At 39.4% G+C, this 25,578-nt stretch overlaps 1 protein-coding gene across 5 annotated transcripts in view; it reads right to left on the bottom strand.

The window, feature by feature from the left end:
- FNDC3B (fibronectin type III domain containing 3B) overlaps positions 1-25,578 on the bottom strand; it is a 224,137-nt gene that overhangs the window by 31,517 nt on the left and 167,042 nt on the right. For 4 of the 5 annotated variants that reach the window (XM_064516612.1, XM_064516614.1, XM_064516613.1 and 1 more), the window contains 11 exons: positions 24,835-24,959; positions 22,023-22,197; positions 21,119-21,205; positions 17,617-17,755; positions 16,930-17,001; positions 16,040-16,158; positions 15,032-15,137; positions 13,126-13,331; positions 11,670-11,783; positions 9,020-9,169; positions 5,043-5,323 (listed from right to left, as the gene is read on the bottom strand). In XM_064516612.1, the coding sequence (XP_064372682.1) occupies positions 5,043-5,323; positions 9,020-9,169; positions 11,670-11,783; positions 13,126-13,331; positions 15,032-15,137; positions 16,040-16,158; positions 16,930-17,001; positions 17,617-17,755; positions 21,119-21,205; positions 22,023-22,197; positions 24,835-24,959 (1,574 nt within the window). The remainder of the gene's footprint in view (positions 1-5,042; positions 5,324-9,019; positions 9,170-11,669; positions 11,784-13,125; positions 13,332-15,031; positions 15,138-16,039; positions 16,159-16,929; positions 17,002-17,616; positions 17,756-21,118; positions 21,206-22,022; positions 22,198-24,834; positions 24,960-25,578) is intronic. The other variant, XM_064516615.1, reaches the window with a different exon arrangement.

Here is a 25,578-nt window from a genome sequence, read left to right as displayed (position 1 = left end):
TACTTATTTTGATTAAAGAACACGTATAAATAGCATATTAACAATTACTTTACTTTGAAGAGTAAGTCTCTAGCTCTACCATTAGAAAAAGGTTATGTAGAACTAATAAAAGGGAAAAAAAACCCCTAGCAAAGATCCCTCTCCCTTTAATAAATATTAAGTATGCTAAAAACACTCTTCAGCATTCTAAATAAATCTCTAGGTAAGAACAACCCATTTGACTATTAAAAAAAAAGTGTCAAATTCTGTCCTCAAATTCATGCTCAGAATACTCTTGTCTCATTCAGAGTTGTCACAAGGGCTGAATTTGGCTTGGAGAGTTTTCCTTTACAATGTCATAGGATCGCTGCTGGAAAGAACGCGTGAAGGAGTCATGTGAGGCAACGATTCACGCGACAGGCAATATAGACATTTCACACAAGAAGGAATCACCTGGGGAAAACTGGTGAAGTGAGAACTAAGCCCTAAAGTCTGTATAATTCAACAGCAGCCACTCTTACGACAGTTTTGCATTCAAAGATGCAATAAAACATTTCTAAGCCAGAAAATAAAAACAGGATTTAAAATATAGTAGGAAAAAAAAGGCTTATAAAAGCAACTGAAGTAAAAAGAACAGACTGCTTCTCTAATATTATAAGCAGCGTAATTAATATTGACATTGATCTTATTTTATATTATTGGTTTGCTTCAGGTTGAAAAGTCATTACATTAATATGTAATTGCTTTTCCAGCTTAAAAAAAAAGTGAAAATAGTCTGAATTTTCCCTGGGATTCTGGCAACTCATCAGTTACTAAGTGCACATGAACAGCGACACCCGAATTACAAAATGCTACTTGTCTTTTGCAGACTGGTTAGAGCAACAGGCTCTAGAGCACACGCTAGACTTTGGTGTTTGATTTTGTATGATCCAACCTCTCAACAACAATAAAACCGCTCCTGTCCTCAAGCTGAGTGGCTCTCTCTCATTTCCAATGGTAGTCATCACTTTTGAAAACAAGTAATGGTTGAAATGGATCTCTCTTAAATCGCACATCACATTTCTTAAGTATATGCTGACGGATGTGCTTTTTAGACACGTGCACGAACATACACGTATATTCACGTATCTTCCCTATGCCAGCTATAGGCACCTGGTAGAAATTAATCTCTTCCTCTTCTCCTGCTTGCTGTTGCTCTCATCTGTTCTGCTGTTCCTGCTCTCACCTCCCGGCACACGCACGTATTCCCAGAAACTCACCCACTGCTTCTGAATCAGGAGAACAGCAGAGCTGACGAGCACTCTTGAGCCTTAAAATAGAGAAAGGCGTCTTTCCGGAGGAATGATGATGCTGAGAACGCAATAACTCCTATATTTGAATCTAAGCTAGCTGGACAGGGTTAGCTTGTCAAAATACAAATAGTAAATTTAGGTATAGTACCTGCGGGCCCTGGACAATATTACTTCTATTTAATCTCACATTTTCCCACTACTTGTTTTCAACATTAAAAAATATATATATATCAGACTAGACAAATTTAGAAACCATTCAATGACCTTTCATAGACCATCATATCTTATAAGATTCTTGACCCAGAAAAATAAACACGCTAAACAGGATGCTATTTTCAGTTCAGTCATAAAGTCCTTTGTATGGCATTCCAGCAAACTGAAAAATCACTGCTGAATTAATCTTACATTGTTTGACATGGGAACTGGTGAATCAAACTCTTCTCATAAGACTGATGCAACTGGTGGCACTCTAAGTACATGCGCCTGCAAAAACCTCTTTGAGTTAAGAGGCTGCAGACTTCAAAAGGGAGGAGAAGCAGTACAGCCACCTCCCTCCATCTGCCTGAACGCAATGGTTGACAATTACTCAGCCTCACCAGTCCCCACCAGGTAACACTTTCGGGGCTGGGATGAGACTTAGTTTCCCCCTCCAGAGCATAAATTCTGTTTTCCGACCCACGTAAGCGCTGCTGACTTGAGCCTCCACGTGCACTCTTTGCATCTTGAAAGATCTTTCCCTCAACAGAGTTTAGAAATTAAGAAGATTTGCTTTCAAGTTCTGGGCTCCCACAAACTAAAACACTGACAGTGAGATTCAAATGAAACTAAAACATAAAAACCTTTTGCTAATTTACTTGAAATTTTGCTGAAGCTTTGGCAAGATATTTCAGAGTCTCAGTAACAGTAGCGTTTGGCTTGTTTAGTCTAGGAAAAACAAAGCCTGGAAGAAAACATGTTTGCTGCTTTTAAACACAGCAGGGAACAAGCACTTGAGAGAGAAGAGCTAGTTTTGTTAAACAAAGTTGACACAAAAACTGTTGGTGAACAAATTTAGAGAATGAGATCAGCGCAGTTCTGAAATACCCTTCCGATTAGAATGGGAGGACGGAAAAGGAGGAACTGGGAGGACAGAAAACCCCAGCGTATTTTAAAACATAGCTTAATAAATGCACTGAAAGGAAATACACGGTGTCCTGACTCCAAGAGCAGTTGCCTGGAGCTGCTCGTGACGAAGAGCCTCCTTCCAGGCCCGGCTTTCGAAAGCCTTCCACCTTTGCTTTTGTAAAAGCGCAGAATTATCAGCAGCTTCCCATGTTCTTACTGTACCATTTCACTCCCTTTTCTGCAACAGTATTTCCACTTCAGAGTAACTCAAGGAAACCATTCATGGCGGTTAATCAAAACTAACAATATTCTTAGGCTTACGGGGCCCTTGGTGCCTGAAACAGCACAGACGACTAGAGAGTGTGTGTGTAAAGGGATGTGTTTATTTATGGACACATTTATATGGGCACAGATGTTCCCAGATAAAAACTGGTGTACACAAGCTTAAAGAAGAAATACAAATCAAGGAGTTAACAATCAATCCAGTAACAAAAATATTTCTTCAATGTGTCTATTTTTATTAGCACAAAAATATTTCAAACTGCAGTCGGTGCTACACGAGGTGCTTCTGCAACTCTGCTTCAGTCGCTTGGCTTCCCTGACAGACACAAGACGCAGTATTTGGAGTTTGTTTTTCTTATTTTATTAAAGAAAAAAGCTTTCATATATTATCACTCCTGATTGGTCATCTACTGGTTTGTGCTCTTACCATCGTTTTTAGGAACTTAGTCCTACGAAAACATTTAGAACAGTTAAGAGTTAACGCCTGTGCTTTTGCCCTTTCCTTCAGATCAGAGACAAGACGACTCCCAGACTAAAACCACGTAATCTAATAGGGCGCCTTTTACAAACTAAGGAAATCAGAATGCAGTAGGAGCTCCGCAAAACAATACTTCCTACGGTAGCAGGAGTGGGAACTGCAGGATGAATCGCGGTATGGCTAGAAAGCAGCCTAACATCCCATCTATCCTTTCATTCCAGATTTCCACTTCTAGACTCTGGAGACAAGGACATTTGCCAAAAGGAAGCTGTAGACAAGCAGGAATCAGCTAAAGAAACAGAGAGCTGCAATTCAGATGCTCCCTTCTGGCTGTCTGGAGCGGGTTGCTCAAAGCTCTCATCTTGCTTTAGCCCTCGACTGGACAGCGAGCAGCAGACTGCCCAATGATGGTGCAGCTCCTCAGCTGCGTAGCTCAGTCAATAGCCAAACTCATCAGTTGTATTAGGTTTTGATTAGTCTTCAACCAGTTGAGCTCCCTGATCTGGCTTAGAGGAAGATCACATAAGCACCAGTGCGGGTGCAAGGGAGAGTGGGAGAAACACGTGAAAACGTGGAGGCAGAGGCAGGTCAGCAGCATGACAGCAGCTAGAGGAGGTGCTTCTGCTCTCTCGCCCCTTTATCAAGTGGAAAACATGGCTAGTTTTCAACAGGATGAGTTTTCCCAGTCTGGAATGCTGCAAGAAAGCTTTGGTGGCACAAAACAGGGGACAATACATGATGAGCAGGAACAAGAGAGCAGGACTGCTTTTCTTTTTCTTTTTTTTTTTTTTGACAATAATGCTAGCTTAAACTTATCACAAAATTAGGATCTTAAAAAAACCAAAAACAAACAAAAAACCACAAAGACTAAAATCTACTTTTTTTTTTTTTTTTTGAACTACATGGCTTTACAACCTAGATATTCTAGGCAAAGATCTGGACCCACTGTGCTAGGCACTGTAAGGACACAAAATGAAAGCATGTCCCTCGCTTTAAATAACTTTTAGCAGGTATATTTGTATTCTACATGCTACAGGAAGTTCTCTTTTTAGGGTACATGATAAAAATTGAGAACTGAACTTCTTATTTAAATTTTACAAGATTTGTAGGATTGTGACCCTTGAATACAAAGAAAAAAAGAAAAATTTTACTGTAGGTCTGTGCCATGGCTAATTTTAGAGCTGTGCAATCAGATTTCAGTATTTATTAGAATAGCACTCAAAATAGAATTTCTCCTGACAGGACTTCTGCTGTATTGCTGTTCATTGCCTGCAATCATTTAATTTGTGTTTTAGTTAGCAGGCAGGGGAAAAAATATATATAGAAGTCTGAACAGTAAAGTAGCAATAAAAATTTTGCAATGCCATTTAGAAGTAAAATTTAGAATCTGGACTATTATGAAGAAATTGGTTTTAAACTCAGATGTTCCCTTCTTCAATTTTTCATATGCTAAAAATAAGAAATATAGCTATTCAAAACCACACAAATAAAAGTTCATAGCATGCAAATTGCTATCCACACACAGTCATCAATATAGTTAATATTAATAAAACAGACCCTTGGAATTTTATCGATTAGCACCTGAGAAAGTGTGATGCTGCAGTCTAATCTTAGTTATCCTAGTTTGGGAATGAATTTACCTACCAGAGTAGCCTTACCTTAGTAAAGCAACATTAAAAAAGAAGAGAGATAAGGGAAGGAGAGGGGAGAGAGTGAAAAGGGAAGAAAGACCTTGTATTTGAACCTTCCATAGAGGAACTATGCTAGACTGATGGCTCACTTTTTTTTTTTTTTTTTTTTTTTTAAATACCCTCTATAGCCCATAATCATTTCCCATGTAAAATTAAGCTGTACGATCTCATTCTGAGTTTCTGCACCACGCCAAAAAAAAAAAAACCTCCACTAACCGGTACGAGGTTTCTGGCAGCAAATCACCGATAACGTAAGTTGTAACATTTCCCACTGGGATGCTGATGTCGCCAAGGTCAATGTTGTACGAAGTGATCTCAGCGCCGTTATTGCATGGTTCCTCCCAGCTCAGTACAAGGCACACAGAGGGGGATATCTGAGAGGCATCCACGGGCTCATCCTCCAGCACGGAGAGGGTAGAGACTGCATCAGGTACAGACGCAGGGAGTTTGCAGGTTACTGGATCGCTGTAGGGTCCAGCTCCTGCCTGGTTAACAGCCTGTGAGTCAAAACAGAATTTTTAGAGGAGAAATATTCTATTTTACATGTCAGTCAAGCTTGTAATAGTGAACTCTGCGGTCGATTCTTTAGAGAAGAAGCAACATTTGAATGATTCATGCCCTCTATATTTGAGCAACTAATATTTTCCTTTGTCATTCAGAAGCATCACTCAGACAAATTTGAGAATATTTATCTTTGTCCTAACAGCTGTTTAATCAAACTTAACAGTAACCTTTTTAGCAGCAGCAAACTTTGTTTGGTAAGAGAAAATGTCACAGTCATCATGCTGTCAGTGACAGCTGGCATCGTGCTGTCCAACAAACTGGCTACCCAAGTTGCCATGCTGTCCTGTATACAAGAACTCAGTCTCCTGCAGTCTTCTGCAGAGTCCAACAGTAGATACTTTATGCGAGCAGAGTACCCCAAATGTAAAGGGCATGTGGCTTGCTAACAGCTACACTTGTTCCTAACTTACATAATTAATAGCTAATTTCAACCAAAACTTTCTGATAAAAGAAAATATTAACTCAGCATGGTGTTAAATCGATGACTTAGACTTCCCCTGAAGTCACAAATCACTAGCAAGCTACCAAAGCACGTAGCTCAATGTTTTCCACAAGAGTGCAGAGCAACCAGGTTATCAAGCTTCTCACCTAGATTCATAGATCCCCAAGTTTCAAAATCTGGCCTGCTTCTACTCACTAATTACAGAGCCTGATGTCTTTCCAAGCTCAGCTCTGCACAGTTGTACAGACCTGTTTTTTATCGGTTGTTTCTCTGGATGTTGTAAATGCTGTATATGTTGCACTGAAATGGCACAGGAAATGCCCAACATTACCTTCTCATGCTTATGATACACGCTTGTGTGCAGAACCATAGAATCATGCAGGTTGGCAGGGACCTTGGGACATCCCATATTCCAGCCTGCTATGCCGAGCAGGGTCAGCACTGAGTACCAACCAGGTTGCTCAGGGTTTTGTCCAGTTGCATCTTGAAAACTTCCAAGGTTGGAGAACTCACAACCCCTTTGGGCCAGTGTTACAATCATTAATTACTCTCACAGTGGCAACTTTTTCTTCTTTGTATCTTGTCTGAATCTGTTCCAGTCTTTCTCTGGAGTGAAATCGGACACAGTATTCCAGATACTAACGAGTGGCAAAGTACAGGGAAGAATAGCTTCCCTTGATCTAACACCTCTGCTCATCCTGATAGAGCCCATATGCTGTTGGCCAACACGGTACATAGAAAGCTTGTGATCGGATATTACGGTACAGTCTGCACTACGCCAGAGAAACGCAGAAGATACAGGCCTCCAAAAGGAGCCTCCCCAGCATCGTCCACCACACTTGCCTCCTTGGCAGCTGGAAAAGTGAGCCCACGTTCTCCCAGTGGAACACGACTGACCCAGAAAACTGGGGTTTACCATCTTTCCCGTGGGACTAGAATGGTGAGGAAAGGACCCGTCAGACAATCGTTTGGTTTCTGGCTCACGCTTAGCTGCAGTGAATAATTCTGTCTGCCATGCACAGCACAAACAGATAGCCTTGGTTCGTTTTTCCAGGAGGCGTTTGTTCAATTGAAGAAAGAGATAATAAAGTTAGATTTGTCAGCCCTTTAAAAAGCCCTTCAAAACAAACCCTGCTCCAGGGACATCTTCTATTTAGTGAAGCGCTTCTGGAGCTGTTAAGAAGTGAGCCTTGTTTTGTGGTCTGCCAATGATATTATTTGTCTTGCCTCTAAACCAGTGTTTGGCAATCTGTATGTTGCTCCAAGCAATGCATTTTTAGTGGTGCTTTTAACTGTTTTATTGGACAACCTCATCATCATAACTGATGGGAATTTCATTCTTCCTTGCTTCCTAGATATTCCCCCTCCCGAAATGGCACAATATTTCCCTTTATAGGAGCCATAATTGTGTTCAGGAACATTCATTACAGGGAAAAAATTGAGCAACAGTGAAGACAAATTGTATTCCCTGCAGTTATATATGCCTGATTCCTTGATTTTCTCTTTTTATTGAGTTACTGTAGATTGAGATAACAATGTTGTGTTTATTAGAAGTCAGAGTAAAAGTTAGGGGAATCTTTATTTTTAAAAAGTAAAAGAAAGACTTTGTTAAAGCTGCTAACAGATAAGGAATATCATCCTCTCCATTAAAAAACAGAAACCCCCCCCAAAAACTAAGATTTCTGAAAGTAGTGAACTTTTCTCCTTTGTCCGCAACTCATATTTTGATTTTTTTTCTTACAATTGTTTAAATGTTACAGTGTATCTTATAACATGGATTCTCAAATGCCTCTGTATACAACACAAAGATCAGATTTACAGGATGAAGCCCTCTAGAAGATACTGCATGGACCATTAATGGGCTTCATTAAAATATTTTCATGGTATCACGTATTTCATTTACCTTTGGCCTACACATGAAATTATAGTTGATGTGTTAATACCTGGGTAGCTTGGTGGAACTTCTTTTAAATTACCTACCACAAATATCTGTCCCCTCTCAAATCAAAGATACTATACCGCTGGCTGTTACCATTTTTAACATTAACACCTCCAGGTCCCCACCATTTACCACAGAAGTGGCTCTGTGGTCTCCTCCCTGCCCAGGGCGTTTTCAATGCTGTCCTTCTCGCGGAAGCAGAAGGCAATTGCTGGCTCGCGCTTCAGTCCACTCACACATGCTCGTTCAACTAGTTTCCCCCAGCATTGCCAGGACAAGGTTGCCAGTTGTGACAAAGGCAGAAAATACAACTGAGCACACTTACAAGTGTGAGGTCCTAGCTCCTTGGCTTCTGGCCAACTGCTAGAAAGCCACTTTATAAAAAAAATTGAGTGATCTGTTTAAAAAAATTTAAGATGACAACACTTGACAAAAGCATGCTGTCTCTGATCAAAGAAATGACCCTGGGTGGTCCACGTGTTGCCAGCTGGGTGGGTACGTGAACTTTTGGTTGGATTTACTGGTGGTATTCTGTCTTAGCATACAAATAAATTTTGTGGAAAAGAATACAAGAGTATCTTGTGCAAAAATGTTTTTACTTCATTTCCATTTACTCCCCATTACTTCCTGTCTACTTTTTTCAGGGGACATGAAGGAGAAAAACACATTTTACATTTTACAACAAACATTTTACAAATCTAAGAGACAAAATGGTAAAGATGAGGACTACACTTTCTGGCAGCTGCAGCTAGGTACATAGCAACCTACTAACTGGTTTGCTTTATTTGATAAATGAAACAGATGTTGGAAGGTATTATTTAAGTTAGAGGAATCTTCAACATCCTGTGAAAAGTAGGAGGTAGCTGCTGTTCATGTAATACTTCCTAGAAAAAAAATTTTTCTGGAAAGAGTCTAGAACATTGTAATTTTATTTTAATATCAGAGGACAGTGCATCACTGGCTGTTAACAGCAGTATTCACTGAAGATAAAGCACATGATATATGAAAGCAATTTTTGAGAGCTAAAAGTTGTATCAACCATCTCGTTTATAACTTTGAATTGTTTGTTTATATAGATAACAGCAGTCAGCATTATTTAAAAAAAGGTACACTGCTTGTGACTTGCAGAGCACTTAATTTCCTAGTGGTTAATAATGAAAATAAAAACACAGCAGAAGAAAATTGTGTGTACATCTTAAATTGCAACGCATGCAAAAATTCACAGACAAAAATTCACAAAATCCATACCTGTAGCCTACAGCAGTACTGTGCTGCCGCTGACAGCTCACTTATTTCAAAACAGGTATCTGTGCCATTATATACGAGTTCTAGAGATTCCTCATCTTCTCCCCACTCTAATCTGTATTCAGAAATGTCAGCACCAGAACATTCGGGACTCTGCAACACAAATAGTTATGTGGTTCAACTCAGAAACGGACACTTCAGATCGCTGTGTTTCACTGGATAAGGAATAAAGTCCCTTATTATTACATTAATGAACAATTACGTCTGCAAATGGACACACGCTGAATTAGTGTTCTATAATAGGTTACTGAAACAGGCCAATTTTGCACAAAAATTACCTGAAAGAAATTCACAGAAATGAGAATGTGTATGACGGTTACACAGCATTACTTTGCTTTTCATCAGGACACTCGGTAATAAATTGTCTCTCCACTGGCTTGGCAGAAGCACAACATGGAGACACAAACCCCATCAATCTAGTCCAGCCTAGCCTGGTCTGGAGATCAAAGGCACGACTGGAAGAGCTCGCCTCCAAAACCCTTAAGGAGTTCCTCATGTTACCGGGAAAAGAAAAACCTCAGCAAATGAGGAGCTTGAAGGAGGCTTCCAGTGAAAGTCAGCCATCAAGCCAATGGTCAAAGTATGGAAATATGGAAACGGGGATCTGTGTACCTTAATGTCCACAAAACAATTCCTACAGGATCCGTATATCCCCAGCAATTCCTTTCTCATTCTGAAGTCTACAGGAACATGGAATCTACACCTGAATTTGCTAGAGATGCGCTTGAGCAGGCATAACGGCATGGTTCTCCAAAAGACCCAAGTATCCTGTACCTTCACCAGGACTGTTTAGTGCTGTACTGTGTGGACTGGGGAATCTCTGCTCTATGGGCAGTTTAAAACGTGTGCTCTAGCAAAGGACAAATGTTTTGTGATTACAGCATGCGACAAGCTCTCTTCTCCTTCCCTCCACTGGGGACTCAGAAAGCAATGTAAGTACGCATGTAAATCTATCTGGCTCAACATCCTGCCCCTCCCCAAAAAACAAAGTAATAACTGTGAGAAAATTAAATAAACAGTCATCCAGTAGAGCAACTGCAAATTTGTCAGCATGGCTATTTGTTACTTGGAAAAGGACGACGAATGGTGGGCTCAACAGAGGAGCACATCAACCTTCCACCGTAGGGAGTCTAATTTCCAATAAAAGGATATAGAGCATCATTACACATCATAACGACCACCCTGAAAAAATACCCAGCGTTCGCTAGCGGTGCCTCAGAGCTTCCAGCTATTTAAGTAGGAACATTCAGAACTGCTAAACTGGGAAACATGAGAGGAACCCCTTGCGCCATTTGTAACTTTCTCTAATAAAAGTGCGACCACCTTAACTGAAATATAACCTAAAAGCCATAGTTTTAAACCAGTGTGCAAAAAAGGCATAGCAGGCTGCATGGTAGGCACCATGGTGTGCTCTCTTCATAATTTTGCAGCCAGAACAAACGGTCCTCAAAAACTCAGTCCTCTGCTGTTTTTCATTTTTAATCTGATCAGCTAAAAAGTAAGTAACAGGCCCTTTAAGAAAACCTAACCATTGCAAACCGTATCATTCCTTCCAAAGCTACTTTTTTAGTTAGAATAAACAAATGTATCCTGCATATAAATACAGAGCATGCCAGGATCAATGCAGCATTCACTCATGGCTGGGGACAGCAAATATCTGTTCCTGCACTCATTTTAAAGGTAACATTAAAAAGCTTAGCACGACTTGACTTAGCTTAGCTTCACAAAATGCTGCAAGAAATATTAACAAACTCCCCCAAAACTGCACAAAATGTGCCTGTTGCATTATAAAATTAAACTCAGATTATGCTTGTGTCTAGATATGCTGGCAGCACAAATCAATATATTCAAGTATCTCACTAACATTGGTAGCTTCTTTCTCAATGCTGCCCATGTTACGAGCCAACCTTTTGTAGCTGACACAGCTGCAAGGTTTTCACAGAAAGTCTCTGGCACAATCACAGCACATTGCTCCATACCAGAGCTTTATTTATGACAACATCCTTTCTTTTCTGCCTTAATTACTTAAGGCACTTTCTTTTAATGACACCAATGAACCCTTCAGTGTTTCAGCTACGATTTATTTTAAAAAAAATCCTAAGTCTAAAATCCTGGAGGATGGAAAGGGAACACACACAAACTTAAATCAAAGTAAATATTTGGGGAAGAGACAAACAATTTCTGAGGAAAAACTGAAACATAAGCATCTGTGCAGAGTTAATTTCATATCAGAGACTCTAGCTTCATCCAAAAATCAAATATTTGGCTTCATAATTCCAGCCCAGAACATTTTGACACACTAAAAGCCTGCAGAGAGCGTACTTCTAAACAGACCAACGGTCTACCGTTTGGTGCCGACGTAGGTGGTCTTGTGTCTGTATCCCAGGTCTGGATGACTCATGATCAACTTTACAATTCTTTAAAGAGCAAAGTGGAGATGATTTTCTACAATAGAAGAGTTTGTGCATATGGTTTTCTTCTAAAAAAAATTCTAAACTAGTTAATAGCTCTTGAGCTGGCTTTCAAGTGTGCAATGACCAAATTGGGTTGGATAAGCAAGTTAGAAATTAAACATTCAGGGTACCTGACTTACCTCCCAGCTTACAAGTACACTTGTGTCAGACAGAAAGGAGAGGGAAGGTGCTCTGCACTGGCTGGGTGGTCCCGCTGCTGTGGTGATTTCTGTGGCTTCAGAATATGGCCCATACTAGGGGGGAACAAAGTACCTATACATTAATACATAAACACACACATCTCTCGCTCCTTAAAGACTTTAAGAACAGCATATAGAAACTTTCTTAATGAAAAAAAACCCTCTCAAAGATAAACTGGGCTTCCAATGCTCAAGGCCAGTCATCGAAGTTCAGTATTAGACTGTGGACACAGAAGTTTTTGCAAAGTGTGAGGTAAGGTGTGAACAGACAGCACAACAGCTGCTCCAGCACTCATGTCCATGCTCCTGTGCCGTGGTGAGCGCAAGCAAAAGTGTAAGTCACCTCCAATTTACTGAGGAGTAAAAAATGTGCACTCCAAAATAGTTTGTCAACTGACAAAGAAGGTGGACTAGAAATACTTTGCAACTTTGGAAGAAACTGTGTTCAACAAGTCAAGATACCAGATATGCAAAGTTGCCAGGTAGGCAATTACTTCCATTCCGGCAAGCAAATCCAACCTCTACATGTATGTGTATGTAATTCATTTTTCACAAAAACAGAAAAATGGAAATCTTTAAGACAGAACAATTTAAGAGTCCTGCATATTTTCCTAACACCTAAATGAAGTTTTAAGAGATTTTCTCTTGGTGGTTGAATTACTTAAAAGTTTTATGTTATGTTCATCATGAAGACTTCCTAGGAACAAACCCATCAATATGCCACTTGCTGTTGCTGGAACCGCCTTTATAAAAAACAAACAAACAAAAAAAACCCCAAACCCTCAGAATGACGCTCTCACAAAGGCAAGCAGGACCAACCCAGACCTCACTGAATCAACAGGCATTTTTCAGTAGATTTCAGTAGTCATCAGATCAGAATTTCTGATGAATGTGGGAAGGCACATCTTTCAAGGAAATCATAAGAACAAAAACCTTTCTATTTGAAAGTGTACATTTTTTCAAATTAAAACAAAAATATTCATTAACAATGCAAACATTCCTCGAAATATATCAATATCTTACTGAAATTTCAGTGTTTGCTTTTATACAATAAAGATTTTTAAAAACTGGAGGGATGTAATGAAAGAGGAATAGAGATCTCTCCTGGTAAGCAGATACGACTATCAGTAGAGATTCAGCATATTTTGGTCCAGGTGATTTTGGCCAGCCAAGCCACTTAAAAAAAAAAAAATTGGACTCAAAATTGCACATCTTCCTCTAAAGTTTCTTTAAGAATTTCTCTCTATTTCTTTTTTCTCTATTTCCTTTAAGAATTTCTCTGTTTGTCTACCCCCACCTTCATCTTTCTGTTCATCAGCACTATCACATTCAAGTATCACGTCTCAGGCACGCCACAACCTCCAGTGCGAGAAAGGCAAACCACACTCGAGCACACCTGCTCTGGCGGTGCACAGCACACCGAACATACCCCGCCATCGTTCAGAGCCCTCACTCTGAACCGGTACGTCGTGCCAGGAAGGAGGTTGCTGACTGTGCACTCCAGATCAGGACCATGATACACTTCAGAAATGACTTCCTCGGGTTCTGTCATTTCTACGCTGTACTCGGAGACGGGACAGCCACTTTCTGACGGAGGGGCATCTAGAAAGAAGTGATATGATTCATTAACAACATAAGGACATATGCAGGGAAGACTGATTCTTCACATATCACAGGTACATATGCTATCAGCAGTTACTTTCCCCTTTGATAGGTGTCTTACCCACAATATATCAGCCATGCATACGATTGAGATTTTTAAAGCAAATGAGTAAAATTTTAACCTAAGTATTCACATGGTCAGACCCATGGCTTGGGAGATCCCCAAGGCAATGATCTCCCTCTGAATGAGTGAGAAGCACTACTGGATACCAAAAATCCCTAATTACTTGAGTAGGACACAGCAGCTGCTCCTCCTCTGCTGATGAACAGCGTCTTCCTATATGAAAGGTGGTGTTGTGTGCAACCCCTCCCCAAAACTTGGGGTACATGTTGGTCAGTAAGGCAAAAGAGAGAAAGCATACTGAGAACCGCTCAAAGAATGGGACTGGTGCTCAATATATTCTTTCTGGATCAGAGAGAAATTATGAGGCACATGGTGGCTGTCTGATCTAATCTTGGCTGCTGGCTTCGATTGGACACAGGTTAATACAGGTCATGTACCCTCCAAAACTACTGCTTAAACGTGAGCTTTCTGTTAAGGCACCAATAACACCTAATAAAGATACCAGCAACTGCCATCCTCAAAATTTATTAGTCACTCCGCAATAAAATACCACAAAGCATTTATGAGGATCCAAATCTCTACACAATGATGTAAGTCCTGAACTTCAGTTGGAATAATAGCTTTCTGGGAAACTGAAATTTTTTTGTGCCCATACCTGGTTCTTTGTGGACACTTTGCTCACCATGAAAACAATGTTTCTGGTAATATTTTTATATTAGATCTTAAGCCAGTACCACAGAACCAACCCCACGTGGAGTTCTGAAAAACAGTGATGCACCCAAAGATACGATCTTCTAGGAAACAATATGAAATATTGAATGCACAACACAACTGAATTTTTACACTGGAAGCAGATATATTTGTCAGTTAGAAATAGCGCTGCTCTAGACAGATACTTTCAATAATTAATTTAACAGATGATGCCACAAAGAACCTTGGATGCTGCAAGTTTATCATAGTGATCGAAGAATCTGTTGCATACTGCCATGTACCCTGTATTTGGAAAAACGTGCATTTTGATGGTTAAGTGTCATGTCTACTGTCCATGTACTTTTCAAAATTACAAGCTTCCAGGGATTTTTTTGGTGTTATTTCATGGATCAGGGTTTAAATACCACTCAAGATTGTTTCAGCATGCTCTGACTCAAATTTCTGAAAGTAGTCTTAAATTGGAAGTAGTAAAATGCTTCTAAGTCAGTACTGCAAAGGAATAAAAAGAATCTTGAATCACACAGTGTTTTTGAGATAAAAGGATAGATATTTTAGTATAGTGTCTATTTTATAGTCTTGACAGAGATAGGTCCTAATTAACAACAGTGGGAGCACAGTTCCAGGCCCAAAGGGCAACTGAAGGACAACTGAGTTCAGAGAGCTCAATACAGAGCCAGAGAAGCTGATGAAGAGTTTTATTTCTGACTTGCACAGACTTTACTGGAGTTGGGATTATACTTCCAAGCTGGCATAACACGCTGCAATTTCTCATAAAATCCAGCAGTAGAAATAAAAGCTAATGAAGGTTTAGCAACTAACAATCTAAAACAAAGCTATTGCCTAGGGACATGCTTCAGTCGCTTACCCCATTGTAGCTGAACTTCTTTGTGCTTCGGCTTCCCTAAAATCCTTGGTGGCCGGCAGGGACCTGGTGCAACACTTAGCGTACGGACAGGTAAACTTTCAGAACACTGGAAAAAAACAGCGGCTGAAGTTAGCGCTCCAGGAAGATTAGCTACATGCCTACAAGGTAAGGCATGAATTAGAAAGTGATACAAAAAATTACTTCCTACCACTGCCATTTCTAAAATACTATACTGGCACATTAGAAATTTACATAAACAATGAAGGATAAGAGATACTCTCAAACATATTATTTACAAATACAATTAACAGAGTTATTTCATTAGCACAACTGAAAATTTCAGCTGAGGAAAATTTGTTGGACAATTGTGTGTGGCTCTATATTTTAATTTTCATTGCTTGTTAAGTAATACCAAGCACTGAAGAACTCATCAATTTATCATAAAAAGCCATATCCAGAGGAATAAAAATGTAGGTACTAAAATGCTTTTAACTCAAAAAAAAGAATGCCAAGAATCAGTGCCTGGAAAATAGAACTAAAAAATGTTAAGAAGAATTCAACCACATAAAAGGTGATTAACTATTACAACAAGCTACGCATACTACATCTTCCGGTATCACCAAATTAGGTCAGTACAGGCATACAGTAGATGAGGTTCTACAGCCTTTCTCAAGCAAGCAGTCAGATCAGATAAACATTATGGTCTTTTCTACCCTAAATCTAAATATCTACAGATTGCTTTTGAGGAAACTAAGCCTCACTAAATTGCAATTTGCCCAGAAAAAGCAAACAAAAAAAAACAAACACAGAAGTAAAGAAGTCTTCCAAAATACAGTAACTTGCAAGACATGATTAACTGAAACTACTGTGGCTTTACTGCATTCAAAGACTAAATTTGAGGAAAAATCTTCACCTACTTTTAAAAGCAGAAATGATTTAGCAAATCTAACAGATAAATCTCTGAAAAATACAAAAAACCAAGAGTTATTACTGTTAAATAATACCTACCTGACTGTGTCCACCTGTGCTGATACAGCATGCCCGGAGTTTATACAAAGTGCCTGGTTTCAAGTGAGTACAGGTATATTCTGTAGCTGATCCGCTATATGCCACTTCCCATTGATTTGCTAGAAAAAGAGGTATATCCACATTTAGACAAGTAAAATACAACAGCATATGACTACTACTGTCTAGGAGGAAAGAAAATTTTTAATGAGGTTTCCCACAAATTATTTCAGGAAAATCATTAGTGTTTATATTACTAATATTCCTGCTTAAAGACATACACATATAAAATATGTTTCTGTGTATAAATATACATATATATATATACACACACACACACAAAATCATACAGTAATTTCAGTCCTACGGTCCAAATTTCCACCTGTCTTAAAGGAGAATAAAAAAATAAATACTTACCTCCCCCCTCCCTTCCCCAATGCAAACTCTCCCAGGAACCCTGGAAATTTTAAGGCTGCAAGTGCATACCTGTGTTTTACTCAAATCTGTAGCACTAGTATATTAGTGACAATAATACATTATAATTTGTAGTGTTTAACTTACTAAGCAGTATGAGGTTCAGCTTTCTGGTTAAGTTGTGTCCAGGGAACTCTAATTTTTGCTATTATGACTTAGGATGTGAAGGTTTTTTTTCTTTCCTTCCATCAATGTTTCAACAAAATTTTAGTTTTCTATTTCATATTTGGTGAAATTCATAGAGTACTGGGAAGATGCCAAACTACATAGCTGAAAATACCACCTAAGATATTTGATACAATCATTTCTCAAAAATAATAATGTAAAAATAACGTAAGAAATGATAATAGTCAGAAAGGTCATTACTCCCTTATAGCAGTCATTATGAGTTGAAGTGGATAAAACCATGTCAAACCTACCTTCTGAATTTCCGTGAGAAATCTCTAATAGGTATTTTAGAATTTCTGAACCACCATTATCCTGTGGAGGATCTGAAAAACAAGGAAACTCATCAGTACCTCATATTAGGAATAAAATATAAGATAAAGTTTACAAAAGCTGTTTCTGATTCTGCTCCTTCTCCCTCACAAACTAACTCCACCACACTGACTACAGCAGGGAATTGTTACAGCAGAAGTTGGCAGCGCAGGTTATTTTTTAGAATGAGTCAAAATAAGGTGGCTGGATAACATCTCAGAAAGATGAAAAGAAAATGCTAGTAAAAGCATTGAAAAAGATACAGATATTTGTGCTAAGCATGGAGGTTTGCATCACTGATACAGGAAGCAGATGGAATGATAAGTAGCGTGCATGTGAAACAGGACATGAAATGGAAGGTGAAAAGCCTGAACATGGCACTCAAGTGAAAGTACAAATTAATTAATAAAAGCAAACAACGTTTTTGACTCTGCAAACAAGTGCTTTTACACATCTCTCAAGTAGTCAAACAACTACAGCTGTGAAGCTCTCCAAACACATTCAACTCCGAACTGAGAAGCTGCATGAAAAATCTGAGTTATAATATGCGTCTACACAATCTTCTTTGAATTCAGTAATGTATACTATGACCTGCAAAAGCTGTAGTGTGATAAATTGGATTGGCTTACCCCATTTAACACTAAAGCCATGAGATGTTATTGGCCCTTTAATAGTGGGTCTGGTTGGAGGTCCTGGCCTGTCTGGGCTTGTTGTACAGACCAAAATTTCACTCGGAGAACTCTTTCCTTCCACATTAGAAGCAAACAACTGAAAGAAAAACACAATAAAGATAACATGATTTCCTTTTCTGATAGCTTTACATAAGACTTCCCTTAACAGTTGCACAAATATCATTAAAAGGAAGCATGTCAGATCCCAAAGAGTGAGGATTTCTAATAATACATATCGGATTGTCATGCTGGTTCTTCAGAAACCACACGGAATTTGCTAGTGCTCCACTAGCACTAGATCTTGGTAAGTCTGGATAAGAGAATTACAGTTTTTCCCCCTTTAAAAAGTCACATGCCAACCTGTAGTTATGTAGTCATAGAAGATGAAAATAATGAGAGCATCTATGTTATTTTTATTTTAGAGGTATCTCAAACAGCTATTTAAAAGAAATTACTTAAGAATATCAGTATCGCATAATCAAAAACTTAAGCAGAATTGCAGATAAATAACAAGTGCTTACTCTGTGGTTACTGAAACTAGCAGGATGCACACAAAAATATTCTAAGCCAAATCTTTTGTATCTAGAATATTTTCTGTTGACTTCACTGAGAACAGTGCTAAGCAAGAGAAGACATTAGGACCTGGCCACGAGACTGAGCAGATCCCAGTCATACTAGAAACCCAAATGGTCTTACTATGGCTGTTGGGAGTCGTATTAGTTCATACTAGTCTCTGCAACTTAAATTCGCTGCCAAGGAAGTGAGTAATGAAATATTTATTATAATTACTAATCGTGAATATAAACTAGCAGGAACCTTCCCACTTGCAAAGCTCTATCACAGTCATTTCTATCATCTCTTCTAACAAAACAATTTAAGGCCAGAAAAAGTCATTGAGGTTCTCTAGTCCACACTCCTGCTTTAAAAAGCCATTAAAGCCTGTATTAACTTCTGTATGAACTAGGACATACCTTTTACATTTGTATCTCATCTCAACATTAAAAAATGCCAGCAAAAAAGAACCAAAAAATCATTACCATCCCTGTGTTTCTCCTGAAACACCGGAATTTGCCTGGCTTATAATTTTCTGCAAACGGAAATTAATACTTTTGGCCTGCTAAACTGAAAAGCCAGTTATTAAAGTTTCATCCACACTGGAGATCCTCTTCTACCTGCTAAATTAAATTAATTGAGGTTGTGGCATTTTTTTTTTAATGGCATAATTTCTAGTCATTTCTTCATCTCTTGGTTCTTCTCTGAGTATTCTCCAATTTAAGAAACCCTAACATGAACACCAGATACAGGAGCTAGCCAAACATCCAAGTAACAGCACTAGGGATGAGTGCCAGATACAGATGTAATATAACATTATTTTTTAATTTATAAACTATCTTATTTACATAGCTAAAGATTGTACTAGCCTGGTAGGAACTGAAAATTCATATTAAACTGATTGTTCAAACCAGGACATTCAGCACTTTTTCAGAGCCACTGCTCCCCAACCTAGAGTCCTCCATCCTGTCACCAGAAATAAAACTGTTTCCTTCCACGCTGCTGGTAAAAGTATGAAATAGCGTACAGCAGCGCTGGCCACTGTGGAAGCTCACTGGGAACAGTCACTAGTCATTCCTTTTTATGCTGACATTTCAAATATTTCAGAGAATGAAATTTCTGCACCTTCCCAGGTTAAGCTTTGTATCATTTACCCTGCTTTGTCAAACCCTCACTCGATACTAAACGAACCACTTTACAAAGGTGTAATATACTTCCATTACGACTGTAATGAACCAAACTTTATTTTCATCAAAAATGCTAGCTTAGCAGGATGCATCTTCTGTAAGCATGCATGAATTGGCAGGAATTAAATTTCCCCATTAATTCTTTATTAGCCCAAGTCCCATATTAGTCAACCTACTATTTTGCCAAGGTTCAAAGACAAGCCCAGAACCAGCCAGTTTAAAAATACTGCTGTGATATTACTTCTTTTACAGTTTGGGGGCTCCTTATCCAAGTTCTATGGCTATTTAATGTAATGCTGCTCCCTACCCTGGTCTGCACACCACGAGTGAACATCTCAGTGCTGTCAGGTCAGGGCTGTGCTTGTGGCCAGTGACAGGAGGAAGAAATCCAGTTCACTGCAATATCGACCCAGCTTTGACAAATGCATTTTTACTTTCAAAGTAAAATCGAAGAAAAGCACTATTCATCCTCTTCCCTTAGACAATCACAGGAGCTTTTGCAATGCTAAATTAAAATATGCTTTTATTTTCATCTCCTAGTGCTACCTTGACAGCTTTATGATTCTTTAGCTAGTTCTTCATACAATTTTACAAGGTCTTCTGTCCCACAAAGCAGTTTATGCAAAGTTGTTTTTAAAGCTTTAAACAATTCTGTGTGAAACTTCTGTTGCTACTCAAATTCTGTTGCTACTGTTGTTGAAATTCTGTTGCTACTCAACACATTAAGACCGAGGAAAGACAAGTATTCCTGAGCTGATACAAGCCTATCACATCCTGCTCTCACTGTGCCACTTGCAAGTGACAAAAAGCTGTTTCCAGACACCTGTTTTGTTTGGCAACACTGACGTGTGGCAAGCACAGCGATCAGCAGCTTTACAGAGAGCTCCTTGCCAGCTAGGGAGCAAACCCGGGGCTACGTACTGCGTGGCGGATCGCCATCTCGTGGAGCAGCGCTCGGTTTACCGCCCCGGCTTTGCAAATGCTGCCACAGGAGCCAGCCTTGCTGCAGAACATCTGATTTCGTAAAAATCACACTTTTTTTAGTTGATTACAGCAATTGGCACCTCTACTGTGCTTGAGGAGTTCAAGGGTAGCTGGGCAGATTTCTGACTTTTGCATCTGCAGAAGAAGATTTCAAAGCATCTCTTTGGGAGGCCTGTATACTTTGGAGCCCTCACAGAGCAGGAGACACTAACACCTGCTAAAAAGACAAACCAAGACAGCTACGCACACCTAAGAGCCATCTCTTTTAAGGAAAAGCTTTGTTTTCTGCATGCCAGGTGAAGACGATACCCTGAGTCAGGAAGCTGTCTTTGCTGGGCTCCTTTCAGCGTCCTTCTCAATTGTAAGGATGTGGAATTGGTTCTGCAACCACAGACCAGCCATTTGGGGGAGAAATGCAGCTGACTGGAATCACTTCCAAGATCACCCTGGACCTGAAGTCATATTTTTACAAGATCGTACTCTATAGTATATGGTAGCAAGAACTGTGCCTGTTTCAGAAAGGCTGAGCAATGAGGAGCTTCTACAGTAAAAATAGGGCTAACATTTTAATCTATCAGGTCTTAAAACAAAATAATTGCTTATATCATAAGTAGAATTTGTATTTGATGCCTCAGTTTTGCAGGCAGTAATAAAGGGTCTCTACAGCACCTGGAAAAAAACCCAACATGCAAAATACTACGCAATGACAAGAGGAAAGAGACGACCTCTAAATTTACCCTAAATTTATACTGTGTGCTTCTTCTGAGATTCTTCACAGTACAGGCTTGCTCCTCTCCAGTGTACTTTGGGTGAAACACAGTATCCTAGAAAAAAACAAAACCAAACACATTTCTATAACTAAGAAGTTTGAGTAAGTGTTCTCTGTATTATGGCGTGCAGCTAGATCACGTTATATCGAAAGGGCTTTAAAGTGGAGTAGCCTTTTTTCTTTTGTAATTTATAGGTCACAATAATTTTCTTTAAAAGTGTCAGAATTGCAGAAAGCAAGCATACCACATAGACGGGAGTATAACATGACAGACTGAACTCGTTAAGGACAAACTGCCCTGTATCTCATGGACTCTTGTGTGGCTTTGCAAGGGAATCCTGGATGACAATATAGATTTTTAGGCAGTTTAGCTAAGGAGTCCAATTGCCAATATGGAGCAGAAGTTGTCACACAGCTCCCTCCTGCCAAGTAGTGAGTGCCTCTAAAAGGGTGTGGGTGTCCTCCTCCTCTTCCAGCTGCTTTCAGAGGAGGGGAAAAATGGGGAGAACAGAGAAAGTTCAGCAGCTCTCAGGACCATACCCTAACCATTTCTGGAAAAACATCTATTCAATGGAACCAGAAACATGAAATGTATTTAGAAATGACAAATCGTGAAAAATGGAAGAGCATTTCATTTAAGCAACGCACCCCAATATATGTGACTTAACTTCAGATTCTGTCTTTTGTAAGGCATTTTATTAAAATATCTTTTCTATTGGATAAAGTTTTAAGGAGTCCTCATATAATCTTTATAAAAATAATAAAAATGGCTCTCTACAATAGCAACCCATAGTCTTCTCAACAAACTTGAAATAATAAACGAAAACCCAATCTGAGCCGCTCTGTACACTTAATAGTAACACAGTACTTACATTATCTTCTTCCTGAATTTCCAGGGTGTAGGAAATCACTTCCTCTGGCGTACATCCTTCTACTTTATTCCATTGCAATGTGATCCATGTGACACCAGCTCGAACAAGTCTTGGCGCAGAAGGTGTCTGAGGAATATTACCTGCAGTGTAGCAGACCACTTCCTGGCTGTAGCCACTGGAGGGAGGGAGGAATATTAAAAAAAATGTATTTAGATATATATTTAATATTTTTAAAAGGTCTAAAAAGTTTTAAAATTGCCCAGGCAGAAAAGACAAGCACTCAAAGTCAGGAAATGCCAGAACCAAGAATGGAAATGAATACAGGATTACCTGTGTCCTCACAGTCATCTTTACAGATCTCATCACAATAATATTCAAAAATACAGTATTTGATTGTCTCAAAAATATTAACTATTAATCGTGAGGTAGAGTGATATCTCCACTTTACAAAGGGAAACTAAAACATAAAGCCTAAGTCATCATCTTTTAGATGTTGAACTTGAGATGCACAGACTTCTCTGGCAGTTTCTGCCTTTTATAAACTCAAAATGTAAGTTCTGTTTAAGTTACAGCTGTGAAAGTTGAGTGTTTCAGCAAATTCAGTCCCACATATTTCAGATATTTCCCTCCAAAAAAAGCCAGGAAAACTTAGCCAGTCGTGACCACACATGCTCAGCACCACACAGGAGTTCCCTGGTGCACGGACAGGTAGCTCCCAACTCTCCACACTGGCTCTCCACATATCCAGCTTTCCCTGCCCAAATTCCTTTGCATTTGAAGCTGAGCATAAAGTTGTTCTTCCTTCATACCAGCTTGAACCAGAGAGAACCATTTACAGCAGAGGAGAGGTACACTCTTCTCTCTCTCTCTTTTTTTTTTTTTTTTAATTTCCTCACAAAATGCCTTGAAACGTCTTAGGCAGTTGCATTGAACCAAGTGCAGGAAGATTTCTCCCAAGACTCCAGGCTGACTGTGTTATGCAAAACTGAAACTTGACAATAAAACTTAAAACAGATTGATTTTGGTGAATTTTCAGGGACACATCAGACCTCTCAACTTTATATAAACTTTCTTGCAATTTTCAAATCTGTTTCTAAAGCATAAATGTACTTTCTTTCTTAATAAAGAAGTTGTATGAATTTAATACACATGAAAAGCCACATCTCATTGTTCCTACTCTTCTCTCTTCTTCAAAAAACCCCAAGTATCTTGGTTGAAATGTTTTCATAGTTTAAGAAAGATCTACCTATAGCCTACATATAACAATCTAACAAAAATCTACCTATAACAGACAGCTGAACAAGAAAACATCTCAAATGGTTAGTCCATGAACATTACAAACAAACAAAAACACCTGACGACACAAAGTGGTAGATGATGTTTTCATGTCATAATTTTGAATGCTCCCTATAAAAACAAACCATGTCTTGCTAGTGCTTATCTCAGGTTAACACACAGCAACTGCCCATGAATGCAGTTCTTAGCCCACTCCCTCCTCAATCGCTTGAGCAAAGGGCAGAGGTAAGGCGGGGGAAAGGTGTTGCAGCACGCTTGAAGATATCTAAAAAACATTTGGGATCTGGTAAAGGGAAGAGATTCCAAACCTGGGAACTCTGCAGACCCCATTACCAGGTGGTCCCCTTCCATTTAGGCTAAGCAGCTCCAGCTCAAGCCTCTCTCTAGCCTACAGTTCAAAGATTATTTGAATAGGGAGAGAGGTGATCTTGGAAGAAGTCACCAAAAGGGATTCTGTGCACACATGGACCGTCCCAGAACATCTCAGAGGGAAAACACAGGAACATGAGTAGAGTAACTTTTTAAAGCTATATATTGTCAGGAGTTTGATCTTGGGGAAAAAATAGATATACCAGTAGCATTTCTTTTCCTTCCCATTGTGCAATAATTTATTACTAGATCCTGTTTAGCTAAGGACAATAAATGTGTATAGAAAAGCACTGGATGTTTCGAAAAGTACTTCAGCTTCTTCACAGCTAAACTTCCTTACCTATATCCTTACCTATATTCTTTCAGTGAATACAGAAGTGTACACCCCTGCTGCAAGAAGAGTTTTTTGGGTATGCTTTGGTCCTTAGCTCTGTAACATTTCAGCCCAGTGCTACCTACAACACTATGCCAAATCCGTGAAGATTGGAATAAATCCGATTTCTCATCATTTTCATATGAATGTATCTGTTTATGTTCAGAGGAAAGTGCAAACAAGGTATAAAGAATCAGGGCCCTTGTGCTGTGCGTGTCCTATCTCAGTCCTGGCTCTTACACCCTTCTTCCCCATCCTACTTGCCAGCCCTGCCAGTCCTGCTGGAGAAGGAAGAGACTGTGCTGCTGAAAAAAAGACAGAGGGACATTGATTTAAAATAGAAAAATAAATATATCAAAATTCCTTTCAAAATCTGTAACTCAACTTCCTCTTGCTTGTTTTTCTTGGTTCACAGAGGTCCCTAGCGGGAGTTTTACATAACAGATGTATTCTTCCTGCATTAGAAACAGACCACGAAACAGCATTTGACACCTCAAAAGGAGCCTATCTGCTTAGCCTAACCTCTGCACTCTCAAAGTACCTTGCAGTTCCCTGCGAGGTGAGTGACACCACCAGGGCAGGTGTGACCTACTCTAGAGCATTAATAATGAAACAATAAAACTTCAGATACTTAACTCAGAGCCATGAAGAGGGAGGGGAAAAAAAAAAAAAAAAAAGAAAAACCAGAAGTCCCTCTTTACATTGCCATTGAGAGTTAAAACTTTTTGACTGTCACTTCTTCCCAATGAAATATATAGCTTCGGAATAACTTACCTAGTACCAATGTCATTTTGGGCTGCTAATCGGAAGGTGTATCCCAAAGCTGGGCAAAGCTTAGTCAACTTGCAATGCTTCTGGCTTCCGAAGTAACATTCTCTGAAACCACTGTTTCTTTTTCCCTAGAAAGAGAACGATCCATAATTGGATAGCTATGAAACGAAAGCATGCATTGCTTATTTTATTTCTTCCCTTTAAAAAGAACTTTCAAATGATATTAGAATTCAATACTTTTATAAAAGCACTGTGCAAAGATGTGCAAGTCACTGACAGAATTGCTACGTTCTTTAAAATGATACGTATCAACACAATCAGTCTGCTGTTAGATTTATTTTCCTGCCAGACTCCTATCTTCATGAGATGTATTTCAGCTCCTGTCCTTTCACTTGAATTGCAATTCATCCTACTTATTAACCAAAAAGCGTATAAGTTAAATGTGAAATTCATCTCTGAAACAATCGTGTCACAGGACCACAGAAAACCTGCAACCAACATTTCTTGGAAGTGCAACCACCCGTACCGCAAATTCTATGGAAACCCTTCAAAAACGCCTTCTCCCACAAGAGGGCTCTCGCTGCCCACGGTCGGCCCATAACCAACTCCAGCTACTCCCATCTGCGAAGGGCAAGCACGGGTGCAGGGTTTGGCTCCGTACGGCACAGCACGCAGAATTACGCCCTGAAGGGCAAAACAGGTTTACTCACCCCAGAGGAGCATTTAAGGGTGCCGGGTTCTGCACCC

The sequence above is a fragment of the Dromaius novaehollandiae genome, chromosome 9 (genome assembly GCF_036370855.1).
Source record: "Dromaius novaehollandiae isolate bDroNov1 chromosome 9, bDroNov1.hap1, whole genome shotgun sequence".
NCBI classification, from domain to species: Eukaryota; Metazoa; Chordata; class Aves; order Casuariiformes; family Dromaiidae; genus Dromaius; species Dromaius novaehollandiae.
Note: the sequence above shows the minus strand (reverse complement) of the source record. Positions and strands in the feature narration are given on the sequence as shown.